The sequence below is a fragment of the Nestor notabilis genome, unplaced genomic scaffold, assembly GCF_000696875.1.
Source record: "Nestor notabilis isolate BGI_N333 unplaced genomic scaffold, ASM69687v1 scaffold1825, whole genome shotgun sequence".
NCBI classification, from domain to species: domain Eukaryota; kingdom Metazoa; phylum Chordata; class Aves; order Psittaciformes; family Psittacidae; genus Nestor; species Nestor notabilis.
Window position 1 is genome coordinate 68,150 of NW_009927668.1, and position 14,898 is coordinate 83,047.

General features: G+C 47.7%; 1 protein-coding gene across 1 annotated transcript in view; it reads right to left on the reverse strand.

Annotated features, from left to right (window-relative positions):
* KCNQ2 (potassium voltage-gated channel, KQT-like subfamily, member 2) overlaps positions 1-14,689 on the reverse strand; it is a gene marked incomplete at its 5' end in the record, with an annotated part of 40,995 nt that extends 26,306 nt beyond the window's left edge. The window contains 8 exons of the mRNA XM_010014139.1: positions 3,170-3,199; positions 6,194-6,288; positions 6,997-7,092; positions 7,748-7,858; positions 10,817-10,942; positions 12,007-12,182; positions 13,284-13,410; positions 14,599-14,689. Coding sequence (XP_010012441.1) covers positions 3,170-3,199; positions 6,194-6,288; positions 6,997-7,092; positions 7,748-7,858; positions 10,817-10,942; positions 12,007-12,182; positions 13,284-13,410; positions 14,599-14,689 — 852 coding nt within the window. The remainder of the gene's footprint in view (positions 1-3,169; positions 3,200-6,193; positions 6,289-6,996; positions 7,093-7,747; positions 7,859-10,816; positions 10,943-12,006; positions 12,183-13,283; positions 13,411-14,598) is intronic.
* Between the last annotated feature and the right edge of the window lie 209 nt (positions 14,690-14,898).

Consider the following 14,898-nt stretch of genomic DNA (forward strand, 5'->3'; position numbering starts at 1 on the left):
TGAACCACCAAGGTCTGAAAGCAAGAATGACTCAAACTGGTCCAAAACAGCAGCTTTGGACTGGAAGGAAAGGAGCACAAGTGCTCGCAGACTGGTCTTGGCTGAAGCGTTGTTGCTTACTGTAAAATAAAGGCAGAGAGATTCATGCCCATGTTTTTTCAGCCATTATGAAACTAATAGTTTCAGAGTTTTCCTCTAACTGAACAAAAACCCCAACTGGAAAAGCCTTTCCTCTGCATCATGAAACTCATCCTCAAAAAAACCCCCAGTTGTTCAGCAGAGCAGACTTGGTGCTCACAAGATTGAGGCAATCAGAACATTTTCCAATCCTAAGAATGGAGAAAAGAGTAAAAATAGGCCTGAAAATTTTGGCTCTGCTCCCCAGGCCAGCTCTGTTTGCTGCCATGCAGAGAGCACATCCTGATCTGATGAATTAATGATTCTCTTCACTCGAGAAGTCAGGAGGAAGCTGACCTTGGTGCAGTGGAGCAGCACACAAGTCCTGGGCTGTCTCCTCCCTTCAAACCCACCACAGGGGTGGCAGATTCCTTCCAAGATGGGTGTATAAAATCAAGCACAAAGTGTTCTTAGCAGCTAATGGAGGGTGCACAACTTTGGTGCATTAGGATCTCAGTGAGCTCCATACCCAGGATAACAGCCCCGCTTCCTCTAGCCAGGATCACAAACCCAGGCCTCCCACCAATGCAAGTCTCAGAGCTCATTAGCTCACTAGATTGAAGGATTTGGGATCCCAAAAGGAGCTCCTTCCTTTGCATAAAACAGGTCTACACTGTGCTGAAGGTGGCCATCTCTTGGGCCACCACAGATGCTTCGATGCAAAGGTAAAAAGACACAGAAGGAAACAGAGAGTCCCTGTTTCTGTGGTAGGACGATGGGTGGAAAAATGCCTAGTATTTTACTGAAACTATTATTAAAAATGGGTGTAAACTCATCCACATACTTGACCTGAAATTCCATCCGAATCAAACACTCAGCCTAACCTGTCATTACAAGAGCAGCTTGGGGAGCAGCTACTGCATTGCACCATTTCACCAGAACCTCAGAGAAAAGGCAGGGCTCTGCTCAGCACTTCAGCTGAGCTTTGCTATGAAACACTGACGGAGGGCACCCTGCACCCCTGTGTGCCACCGTGTCCTCCAGAGACATGTAGAACGGACCTCTGGGCTGGGACATCTCAGGTTTTCTCTCTCTCCTCCTGGTCCATGTGTCACTTGTTAGCAAGGGAAGCATGTTCCAGTTAAAGGGGAGCTAGGTGAGAAGATCTGCACGCCACGGGAACACACACAGCTCATGCTACACACCACAGCAACGCTTCCAACTCGCCGGATTCCACCACCCTGCCCAGCACAGCACAAACACCACACTACCTCCAGCTCCCCTATCCAAAGGGAAGGCAAATCGGCTATTCCTGGTAGCACAGATAACGTTCAAGCACTTGGGGACAGTAGGGATATCATGCCTCCAGCCAGGACATCATCCAAACCCCACAACACATGGAGGGAGCAGCACGCAACAGAGGGTGGGAGCGTACACAGAACCACACGCGCACCACGACACGCACAGAGATGAGGAGGACGACTTTGAACAGCCCCAGTATGAAGATTAGGAAGAGGGTGACAAGGAGATGGATGCTGGAATGGGATGGGGACATAAATGAGCCTCCATGCTGTGCTGGAGTTCCTACGAGGAGCCAGTTTTTACCCTAATAATGACTTGACGTCTCCAGCCTAAGCTATTTTTCATAACTAAGGACTTTTATGAAATTTGCAAACTACTTTATTATAAGAAATGGATGGAAATGGCACATTCTTACTTCAGTCCCAGCAGCATTAAAATGTCCAATTCTCATAACAGGCTGTTATTCAGCACAACAGGAAAGTACATTCAAAATATTATGAATGCAATTCATTGATGCAATTTGCTGTAAATTAACCCCACCAAGTGGTTAAGCGTGATTTACTAAGGCTGTAAAACTTGCATCTGTGAAAACTGGAACCAGGTTTGGAAATCAGGTGCTAAATCACATCAGTTTTAAGAGCATTAATGCATCTAGAGAGGATTTAAACTGCTCTAAGAACAGAGGTTGGCCCCCAGTCTTGAAATGCAAGCTATTTATTCCCCATCTTAATACACTGACTTGACTACACCTTCAGACACCAACCTCATCCAAAATATGCCTGTGATTTTCAAATCTACTCTTTTCTGCAGAACCCAAGATAATATTATTTATCATAAATCTTACACAGCCATGTATAGGTCTTTCCATTTTGATTAATCCCAAAAGGTTATGTCCCAGATTGAATAACTGGGGCTTGCTTTAGATCTGGAAGAAAAAAACTGAAATGGAAAAGTCCTACTGAAATGGAAAAGTCCTGTTGAAATGGAACATCCCTTTCCCAAAATTCAGACTGGTTTACTAGAAGAAATAAATGATCATTTCACTTTAGTATTCATGGAATACCAGGTTGGAAGGGACCCCAAGGATCATCTGGTCCAACCTCAGACTGGATTGGACCATCTGGTCCAACCTCTTTCTCTCCCAGATGTTGTTCTCAAATCAGGCACAGCTGCTGCTGTGATTTCATTCCATGCTACCACTGATGCATCCTATGGCGCCACCACCCAGCCAGTTCAGCAAACCAAGCACTACCTTGTGGGCACAGCTCCTGCAGCATGGACTGAGACAAATGACACAAAGAAGGACGGGAGCAGAGAGCTGGAGAAAGGGGAACATGCAGGAGCGATGGCAGAGGGAAAATGGGAGTATGGACAGGGATGTTTTCTTGTTAAACATCGTATGAATCAGAGGAGATTGGTAAGACCATCACAAAACAATCCTTAAAACACCAAGCTTATCAAGCACTCTCCCATTCTCCTTCCTTAAATCATCATTTTGGCAGATGGTTTCCCAACACGTGTGTACCAATAGCTAAAACATACATGGAGGTGCATAGGGTTAGTCTGTAGGCAGCTGGATGGGGAGTCTGGGTTGGGCTTTCACTCGTTCCTTTGAATAAACTGATCTTCAGAGTTTCTTTTTTTCCTTTCCTTCACTTTTTTGGTAATTAAAGGCTTTGCATGTTACAGTCCCAAACGAAGAACAAGGAGTGACATGACACACAGTTTCAGAGTCACATGCACTTCATACCTGGAGGCACCGTACGTTTGCGTTTGCGTGCTTTTCAAGTGTTTTCACCCAAGAAAACCAAAGGGATAAGAGAAAGAAAAACAGGGATGGGGGGAAGGTGGGGTGGAGGAAAGGGGAAAAGAAACAGAATAAAGAAAATTAGCATATGAACCAGGCTTAGAGGTGAGCACGGAGCATGTGCTGAGCTTGCTCAGAGCGCCCGTGACACCCTCACGTCACCCTTGGGGACAGGCAGTTGATACCTCATTCTGAAAGCAAATGAGCACCAAAGAGCAGGGAAAATAAGGGGGCCACCAAGAGGCCTTTCATGGGACATCCAAAGCCCTTGGCCCCATCAGCCAGGGACCCCTTGAGCTGAGCTGCTGGCTTGGATGTGCCAGTGGGGTATTTTAGTGAAGGCCAATATATGAATGTGGTTTAGATCAAGGCCCTGTTCTCACTAGTAACAATAAACAACAGTTCTTTATCCAGCAAATCCAGTGGCTGGTGCAGAACAGGTCATGATGTCTGGGAGCATTACACCACCTGTACATACAGCAGCCTTGTGCTTATTTCAGATTTGGTTCTACCACATTTTGAATTTCAAGATGAAATCCAAACTCCTCTCAAGAGGCCACCTTATTTTCCCCAAACGAGTGAGACCAGCTCCACTGCAATGATTTGAGTGATGTTCTGGAGACACGTGAGCTCCTCCAAGGCATGTGCAATGATTTCCTCATATCGAGCAGCCAGTCATTTCGGAGATGCCTTGGGAAAACAAGTAAGCTCAAGTCACAGGGCTCCTGCTATGAGGAATAAGCAGCCCAGTGTTGAGCAGAAAGGGTGCCAATGTAGTGATGATCACAGATCATGCCCCGGCACCCTGGAGGGACACGGGGATACTGTGTTTCCTCCAACCCACTTCCTAATCATGCTCTGTGTTGCAGCCACATGTCTGCAGCCATCGCCTTAATGCGGCACTGGGCTTGACGTGCTGCTACAGCTGCACCAGTGCAGAGCTGGCTTAGTGAAGTGGGTAGACAAGGATAGATGCACAGTGTGACTGATGGAAGCTGCAGCCAGAACATACAGTTACCCCATTTTTAATTTTTTCCCTGATTTATCTGACTGCATCCAAAATATATTCAAAAGAAGCTCACTGCTTTCTTGGTAAAAAGACCCAATTTGACCAAGAGTTGAATCCATCAGTGCACCCATGGCTCACTCGCCCAGGTGATGCTCACTTTACCTGCACACACACAGGAGTTGGGATTTAAAGGGGAAATTGGGAGAGTAGAGAAACCTGTGCCTAGGGAAGCCCAGGGTGATGCTGTTGCTTGGGACTGACCCTGGGAGCAGCACCCAACCAGTATAACTGCTGCCATCCTGCTACGACTTGGTCCTGGCTTTTCCTTCAGGAGAGCTGGGCTCTTCACCAAACTATGTTTCTGTCCTTTTTCCTCATCAAAGCTTTTAGTTAGGCTCTTCTGCAGCTCTTTAGCTTTTCTTCCTATGCAGTCACTCCATGGGAAATACAGGTTTTAACAAGTGGATTAGGTAGCAAAAGGGTGTTCCTCTATGTCTGGCTGCGTGGTAAGTTCAGTCTTTCAAAGAGCAGTAAAACCCAGCAAAGTCCACTGAAATCAACCCCTGGCTTCCTGCAGTTTGCAGTGGATTTTGGACCAGGCTCCATCCTCATTCTCTCTAGTAGCTGATCACAGCCAGTGCTGCTAATGTGCAGTGAGATGGGGGAGTTTCAATGGGTGAGATCAGCGCTATTGGGAAACAGCTTTGCTCTGTTTTGTTGGGTGGTTGTTTGGTTTTGGGGTTTTTTTTTAGGCAAAATCTTGAAGCTGGTTCATAAATCTCTAGGGAAAAAAGCAATCAGACACACACTGGGAATGAATCCAATGAAAAGTTACTGACCACAACAACGTGACTAGTTCCTAAAAACATGCCAGAAGGGGATGCAGACAGTGTGGAGTGGAAAATGAACAACAACGTTTTGCTTCTGGAGAAGCCTCCACACCTCAATGCCACCAACCATGAGAATGACAGGGGGGATGCATCGCTTCCCCGCGTCCCAGAGGGCAGCGAGGCATGGCAGGAAACTCTGCCCCATCTCCAATAAGCTCCAAATCCCAAGAGGCTGTGAATTCCCAGAACACTGCTCTAATCTGTGTTGTATCAGCTGAAAAAGCTGCCTGGGTATGATGACGAGTTACCTCTCCTTAAAGCACGGGAGATGGATGCTTCTAAAACACAACGCTGCTTTTTCAGCTTTATCCATCACGGCTCCACCGTCCTTCCCTACTTGTGTCAGCAGATCATAGAATCACAGCCTGGTTTGGGTTGGAAGGGACCTTAGAGCTCATCCAGTTCCAACCCCCTGCCATGGGCAGGGACACCTTCCACTAGAGCAGGTTACTCCAAGCCTTGTCCAACCTGGCCTTGCTTGTGGCGGATAAATGAAATGCAAGACATGGGAAAACGCTCACTGAATCCTGATTTGTTTTTCCTCCTCTTAGAGAAAAAAGAAGGAATGGAAAGGGGGGATCCAGGGCAAATGCACCCAGGGAAAGTGCTGGGACACAAGTTTGCTGAAAGGCAGAAGGACCATAAGAGACCAGCTGGAGCTGCAAGGAGAGCCCGAGTGGGTGAGAGGAGCTGCACATAGGGCGAGGACGGCGTTTACCTACGATCCAGAGCAGCTCGGGAGGGAGATCTTCACCCCTGGGCACGGCAACTGTCACAACAACACGCAACTACCAGCGGCCGTGGAGAAATAAAGGTGAAAAGAAGAGCATGTACACACACACAGAAAGAAAAAAATCAACAGGGAAATTAAAATCAAGTCAAAAAGAAATGCACAAAACCAACCACAAAGCAAAACAACTCCAAAAGAAAAAGCATATCCCAGCTCTTGAAATCAACCTTTTCAACCAAAAAATAGGTAATAAATGAAACTGTATAACCAGAGAACAAAAATAAAGATGGAGACAGTGGTGTCACGAGGAAGGAGGTGGAAGAGGGAGGAGGAGGTACCTGTACATGGGGACGGTGACGGTGCGCTCGTAGTACTGCCAAGTGGAGTGCAGGTCCGTCCGGGACAGGTTAGTGGCATAAAATCTCCAAGCCGCCTGTGGAGGGGACATGGTGGGACTGTGAACCAGGGATGGGCAGCACTGCCCTTTGTTTTATAGCCTTTGGCCACCACCAAGTCCTCCCTCTGTTTGCTGTGGGATGGGTCTGACCTATTTCCTTTTCCTTGGTTTGATACATGACGGATCTGGGGTGGTACCATGGAGTATCATGACTATATGAGCCCAGCTAAAAGTGCTGCAGGCACCAGGCACTCGCTGTCAGGTTGAAGTCAGGTATCAAATAGGTTTTGCTGCCCATCAGGGAGTTAAAAAATGTGGAGAGAAAGGAGCAGGGGAATGTAAAATGACTAATTTCACATCTCCAAGATACACACCAAGACCAACCTTCTGCGCAGACATCTGTTACCACGAAGAAAATGCTCCCAATTGTAACTTTATATTAGTATAAATGTTCTCTTTAGTGGGGAGGGAAGGGGAAAAAAGTTGGGTAAAACCAGACTGTCCTAATGTGTTTGTCTCACTGTGCTGGGCTGGATTTTGTTGTTTTTCCTGCCACTTATGTTATTTCTCCAAGGCTGATTTCCTGGCATTTATTCCCACACAAGACTAGTCACCAGCTGTCTCACACCTTACACATACAGCTCATTTTTCACCTGCCTGTCTCCTCCCCAACACCAGAAAGACTATTAACACCCCCAAAACCAGGATGAGGTACCCCCAAGGCTCCTTGCATGTGATCCTCACCTGAATCAGGCCCGCTGCTGGGTTTCGCCTCTTCTCAAAGTGTTTTTGCCGATGCTGCTCTTGAACCTTCAGAGCAAACCCCGAACCCAAGATGCCCTGGGGAAGAGAACAAACATTTGCAGTTAGCAGGGTGCTTGTTAAGCTTTCACTTAAACACTGCACCCAGCTTCCCCTCCAAGGGCTTGTTCTGGGTCATTTGCTGCTGCAGATGTCTTGGGGAAGGAAGAAGGAGCCCTGGCCAATGCACTACTTACCAGCAGATTTGGCTGGTGCTCATTGGAATTGCTGCTTTCCCAAACCACCTCCAGCCAGCTGATAGAACACAAAATAACCCCACCTTGCTGGCATCCAGCATGTTATCCACATAGGGGAAAATCAGATTTGTGCAACACATTGAAGCGCACTGTGAAAGGGATGGGGATAATTTGCTGAAATGGCATCATCACCTCTAGGAACAACCCTTTGCATGATAAAAATCGTTTTGCTTCAAACAAATACTTGTGCAGAGCCAAATCTGGAGTTTCCATCCTGTTTGCTCAGAGACAAAGTGCCCAATCTGCGAGTACTCAGGCAGGGTTTCCCTTCTTCTCCCTTTTTTGACCCAAAAGCCACAGAGCTATCACAGACAGGAGATCTCTGGGTGCATCATGCCACTGGATGTGGCTGTTGTATTGCCACCAGCTCCAGGGGCTGGGGACAACGTGGGCCGAGGTCAACCCCCTCCCAGCAAGATGCTGCAGCCCCCACTTACAGCAGGAAGGGCAAAGAAGGAGACGCCGATGAGGGTGAACGTAGCCGCCAGCAGCCGCCCGTTCCAGGTCTGGGGGTACTTGTCCCCATAGCCAATGGTGGTGAGAGTAATCTGCAGGGAGGAGAACACCCCACAGCCCTTGGTCAGATGTAGAACTGAACCCACACAAACCTTCTCCAACATCAGAGTGGGATGCAGAGGACCCACGGTCACCATGTGCCATGAGCTGACCAAGTCGAGGTGCAGCTCAGGCACCCAGGAGGACCCCAGCTGCCAGAGAAGCTGTGGCTGCCCCATCCCTGGCAGTGTTCAAGGCCAGGTTGGACACACGGGCTTGGAGCAACCTGCTCTAGTGGAAGGTGTCCCTGCCCGGGGCAGGGGTTGGAGCTGGGTGAGCTTTAAGGTCCTTTCCCACCCAACCCAGTCTATGATGGGCACCTCTGCGGGAAGCAGTGATATCCCGATGCCCGGGACAGCGCTGCCGCCTTCCTCCTCAATACACGGAGTTTTCACACCAGTTGGGAGCATTTTCTTGCCTTCAGCGGACACAGAGAGCTGCCAGCTGGTGCAGAGGCTTGCGGCAGCTCAGAGCCTCCCCCGGGAGATAGGGCTGTGCCTTCAGCAGGGGAAGCAAACCGGCACCATTCCCCCAAATTCCCTTTTGGCACCACACAGAAGACAAGAGCTAACTGCATGCAGAAAGATCTGATGCTGTTTATTCCCAATTTTCCCAGCAGTGCCTACTAGCCAGTCTCCCTTCCTATTCAAAAACAGCATATTATGCCGACAGGACTCCCCCGGGAGATAGGGCTGTGCCTTCAGCAGGGGAAGCAAACCGGCACCATTCCCCCAAATTCCCTTTTGGCACCACACAGAAGACAAGAGCTAACTGCATGCAGAAAGATCTGATGCTGTTTATTCCCAATTTTCCCAGCAGTGCCTACTAGCCAGTCTCCCTTCCTATTCAAAAACAGCATATTATGCCGACAGGACGAATTATGGCTGTTTCATGCAACCTAATTTAGGGATGTTTTTTTCTTCCCCTCCTCAGTACTATTGCAATGCACCAAAAGAATGCTGACAAGTTGCTGTGTGTTTTGGGAAAGGAGCAGAGAGATTTGTTGGAGACAATGAATCTTCTGAATTTCAAATTGCAGGAAAAGATGCATTTTCCCACTGCATTTTGGACTAGCAGGAAATGTGCAGTATGTTAAGGGGGCCAACAAGAAACCTGGAGAGGGGCTTTGGACAAGGGCCTGCAGGGGCTGGACAAGGGGAATGGCTTTAACCTGCCAGAGGGGAGATTGAGATGAGCTCTGAGGCAGAAGCTCTTCCCTGTGAGGGTGCTGAGGCGCTGGCACAGGGTGCCCAGAGAAGCCGTGGCTGCCCCATCCCTGGCAGTGTTCAAGGCCAGGTTGGACACAGGGGCTTGGAGCAACCTGCTCTAGTGGAAGGTGTCCCTGCCCATGGCAGGGGGTTGGGACTGGATAAGCTTTAAGGTCCCTTCCAACATGAACCAGTCTGTGAGTCTATGTTGGGTATCCCCCAGGGCTTCTGAGAGGATTTGGAGAGCCTGGGACTGGCAGGGAGAGATGATCTGATTAGGAACATCTTGGATACATCTGCCCAAACCGGACCCCGCTGTGCCAAGTGGGAAGTTGTCCCTATCCCATAACCTCCATGGACAGAGCCGGCCCCAGGGATGGAGCTGACACTGTGCTGATGTAGCTCTATAAACCTCACACATTCAGCTTAGAATAAAATCACTTTTACACCAATGGAAGAACTATCCCAAAGCACTGTTTAATTGGACCCACTAAAAGCCCTACCAGTTAGATGCCAGTCTGACAAAGTGGTTGGAAAATGCAGCTGCATGGCTACTCCTGAATGAAACACAAAGTCAAAGCAATGCTCTCTCCATAATCACTGCAAAGTTGGTTTACAAATTCTTCCTAGTTTATCTAGACAACTACAAGGATTGGATCCATCAAGATCAGATCAAGGGATAAGTTCCTGAACCTGAAACTTAATTTTACTCGTCGCTTAACATCTGCCTGTACTGCACCCAGGAGCTGGACAATGACAACACCTATTTATCTTAATGGAACTCCAGTTTTACTCTGAGCTTCTCAGTGGCACCGCAGTCACCTCCACATCCTGAAACAGGGAGTGGTGATCCTCTGCCAAAGGCTTGTGCAGCCTTGAAGCAGGAGGGCTAAATCTGCACATGCTTCTCCCAAGACAGAGCTCTAATCTGGGCTGTCACTTCTTCCTCCTTGTTTATTTGCTAGTTATGTCAAATGGGGCTTTGTTTTTGTTTTTCCTGTCATAACCAAGGGCCTTGAAAAGCAATTTACTGCTTCATTCCCTTTGTTGGTACAGAGGAGCTGCTTGATCAGCCGATTCCACCCCAAGCCTGTTATTGGGATTTGATCAGATCTGGGCTTTTCATTCCTTGCTTTGTAATCAAGGCCAAACCAGCGCCACAGTGTCGGAGCAGAAGAACAATAACACAAGAAGATTAGAACGTCATTAATTCTCTTTGTTAATCGGGTAATCCAATAATTCACATGCACACGCACCCCCAGAGCAAACCAGAAGTACTGCCCTTTCCTCTTCTGTCAGCACAGATGTGAAAGGGAAGAGCTTTCAGTGCTGAAGTCTTTCTGGTACTTAGATCCTATTAATTTTATAACATTTATTGCAGTGTCTTTAACAGTGCGTTACCCAAGGATCATTTTAACTAATTCAGTTTTAAATATATGTCAAAATGATGATCAAAGCACCCGTGGGGTCTTTATCCGACCTGTCTGTACTGTCACGACAGAGCTAAATCCCACGACTGGGAGCACACGAGTTCCCAGTTTCCTTGCAGCTCCAGGCAATTCAAGGAATGTGATCTCTTAACATTTTCTATGAGGTTTATTTAAGAAGAGCTAAATTAAGCAGCCTGAAGCCATTTAATAGAAATGTTAACTAATCCCTAAGTCGATTCCTCACGTAAACGATAGAAGCTGGAGGGTTAATGGACATTTAATAACCAGCAGCTGCTCTATGAAAATCACTTACCAGACCCCACCAGAGTGCATCTGCGTATGTATCAAAGTGCTCATTTTCTCCTTTCTCGGCCAAATACACCAGGAAAGAGGCCAGAATGAGGCACAGGAAGCCAATATACCAGGCAGTAATCAGCTCCTGCAAGAACATTAAGGGATAGAAGAGAATAACTGCAATCCTGGTATGCATCTATCTCCAAACGCTGCATTGCTTGTGGTTAGAGCTGAACTTTGCCTGCATTACTTTAGGCTTTGGTTGGAGATGCTAACGCACAGAGGGCAATGCCCATCATCTAAACACACACAGCAAACGGAGAAGGAAATGGAGCCATAATAGCTTCATTATTTCAAGATGTGGAACTGAGACTAAAGAGAAAATAAACCAGTTTCTCCAGTTCACCCAAGCAAGTGGGGTTAAAACTGAAATGGGATCCCCCAGATCCCTGGGAACTGCTTAGGGCAGGTTCCTTCCACTAACTGGGGAAAAGTTACAAAGCTGGGATCTGGGTACAATATCCCCCAGTTTCAGGGAAGCTTTAAGTCAGAATTCACAGGATTTTAGGATGAAGTTAATACAAGGGTGAGCAAAAGGCATCCACGAATTCCCTGTGATTTTTACTCAGTTCTGGATAAGCTGGCAAAAGCTTTCAGGGGGAAAAGTGCAGGAAACAGGAGAAATGTTAAATTCACGTATTTGGCAGCAGGAAACAGAAAAACCCAATTGGCAAACTCTTCCCAAAGCCAAGGTGCCTTATAGCAGGGATTGTTCTATCACTGGTCTGTGATCCTACATTGGGAAGAGGCACTCAGTGTGTCTGTGAGAGGCTGCTGCTCGCGGTATGGGCTTTCAGAAACACATCCACTCTGAAGTGCATCCTGGGCAAAGAGCTCACAACACCATATGTGCTTAATGAGGCTGCTGCTAATTGCTACCTCTGAAATGAGCTGTATCAGTGTGCAGGTGGTCTCTACATTCAAGATATTTCCTGCAAACATCTCAGCATCTCTCCCTTCTCTCCTTTACATAAGCTCCATCAGACCTTATGTATCTGACTTTGCATTGCTCCCTGTGCTACCTACAGCATCTTTCCAATCCCCCACGGTCTGGGAGATGTTTGGGACGGAAAACTGAACCAAAGCAGTGTCTTTGGTGGGGGGAAAGCATGAAGAGCAGCTCAATGTCCTTGCTGGGGACTTGCTCACCTTGCTGTGTGCGTAGACCACAGAGCCCAGGAGCTTCCATGTGCCGCCCCGCCGGTCCATGCGGATCATGCGCAGGATCTGCAGGAACCTTAAACTCCTGAGTGCTGAGGTGGCGAAGACATTCCCTTGGGATCCTGCCGCCAGCACGGCGATGGATGCAATCAGCACCATGATGTCTGCACGAAGAGAGGGCATTGAAAGCTGAAGGAAGGCTCCTGACCCCCTACCAAATGGGATGGCAACTCCTACTGCCACTGTAGCAGAAGGCTCTGTGTGGAAGTGGTCTTCTATCAGTTATACCTTGTGCTGGAAGGACACAGCATCGGTCTTAACCTGGATGAAAGGAGCCACTACACACCTTATGGGAACATCCTGGTTTCCTTCTCCACACTCATCGCTCCCACAGAAAATCAGTCAAATACTGTAAAGCTCAAATTCTTACATGATTCTGAGTTAACACCGTTAAAACTGGATTAAATCCTCACAAAATGCACGCCCTTTTTTAATCAGCTGCAGAGCTGTCTAGAGGTATGAATTCCCCATCTAAACCAGGAGTGAAAATCTAGAGGTCCACTATAGCATCAGAGGGTGCTCAAAGACAAAGGAAGTCCAAGAAAAAAAAAGCCTCAGTCTATATATCTCAAATTCAAAAGATCCTGAAAACTTTCCTCTTTCTCTAGTTTTTCTATGCAAGTTTTATAGGAGTGTATTTGTGTGGAATAAGCTAAAATCCTGCATATGACCTCTGCTGGCCCTGGACATCTGAAAGCAGGCTCCATAGGGAATGGCACAGCCTCTCTGCCCATTCCTTACCCCATTACAAATAACTGCTGTGCACAGATGGCCCCTCTCACAAGAGGATCACCAAGCACATTACGAACAGGAATTAATTAAGTCTCATAACTCCCTTGTGGGGCAGCTCATCAGCACTGGGGAAGGCAAAGTGAGATGCATACAGACATCAACGGCTTCTAAGTGATCCAGTGTTGAGGTTGGATGCAGGATTGCAGGATCCCAGCTCCTACACTCAGCTTCTCCTGGCTAAACCCCCTCCCCATGTCTGTGGGCAGTTGTCAGCGGTGCCTGGGGTACAACAAACACATCCAAGCTGCTCTCTAAGGAGAGCATCCACAGCTTTAATATTGGGAGCTGCTTGACATCGAAGTGCTTTTCAGTCGGGATCAGTGTTTTGCCACTGAAGATAAATGCAGACAGAAGGAAAAGTTTAGGAAGAAGGGTTTTAAAAGCTCCGTCAGAATATTTCCTGTTCATCTTACCGATGACACAGAAAGGCTTGCGGGCAAACTTCAACCTCCCTCTCCAGCCCCGGTATCGGCAGCAGCAGCCGGCGGCCCAGATCCTCACGAAGTATTCCACCCCAAACACCACGATGGTGACTATTTCCTGCAAGGAAGACAGTGCTGTTAGTGGAGAAAGATGCACCATGGGGAGCAGGCTCTGGAATTGAGCACAAACCCACAGCCTGACTTTCAGACACCCCAAAACACATCACAGAGCTGTTTGCACTGCTGGAGAGCCCAGGCTTGAATCACTGTCACATCTTCCCTCGCCCTCCCCTGGGGTGGTGAGAGGTACTGCATGTTGTAGCCATGAACTAGAGCTTTACAACATATTGTGTTTATATTTGAGGAGTAGCTGTTTATCTCCCCACCATTCGTCCCCAGGACTTGACTAGGTTAATGCTGAGCAGCACAGGGAAGGAAGACCAGAGACGGGAATCACCGGCTGCTCCATCCTAAGAATCTCTGCAGGGAATTTGAGCTTTTTCCCTATAAAATCAGGCTGTTTGTGTGCTGGCCTGTCTGGTGCAGTGGGTGTGGATCCTCTACGCCTCAATGCCCAGTGAGCACACTGATGCTGTGCATCGCAGCTCCATCCATCACCACCAGAACACCCTCCACATGCTCCCTTCCCTCTGACTTCTTTACTATCAGCTCATACCTCAGTTTTATGCGTCAAACCTGACGAAGCCCTAATGAGTTTGCAGCACCTTTTGATGTCAATGTAGGGCAGGGACTGAGGAAGGAGCCAGACAAAAGGAAAGGGGACACGTGGGTCTGGCAGCCCGATGGTGTGTGCAGGATCTCTGCTGGCTCCCAATGGCAGAAGCCACGTTGCCAGTGTGAGGAATGCCAGGCTATTTAAGGAACTAAACTCTGCAGCTTGAGGATCAAATAGTTGCAGGGATGCTGTAGTGTGGGAGAGGAGGCAGCTACACAAGCTGCTCCCTAAGGAGAGCATCTGCAGCTTTAACACTGGGAGCTGCTTGACATCAAAGTGCTTTTCAGTCGGGGTCAGTTTTTTGCCATTGAAGATAAACGCAGATAAAAGGAAAAGTTTAGGAAGAAGAGTTTTAAATGCTCCTTAAAAATATTTTTAGTTTATTCCTGACACAGATTCCTCCTTTTCACATTCCTCCTTTTTCTTCCCTCCAGGTCCCAGTGGTCCCCTTCTCACAAGAGACAGTTTAAATTCTTGCCTCAGTTAAACACCCCCAACCTCAGGGTTTTGTGCTGTTCTGACTTCGTTTTAATGCCTCACTGACAACTTCATTTGCAACCTCTCACTTACCAGGATGTAAAGGGCCCCTTCTGAGCTGTTCTGGTACTCATCAATGGTCGAAAAGACTGACAGCACCAGGCAGGAGAAAACTAGTAGAAAACTATATAATGCAAGAGTAAAAAACAAGAGAGAGACAAAGAGAGAACATCAGTCTTCACAGCAGGAACTTTTCACACTTCAAACTAGCCCAGAGAGCATTTTTGGACATATTTCTCCAGGAGTATTTACTGTAATGCTGCTACACCACCATGTAGAACGGGAAAGTCCCTGCTTTTACTAACTGGAAGGGTGCCGTGTGGATGGACCCAC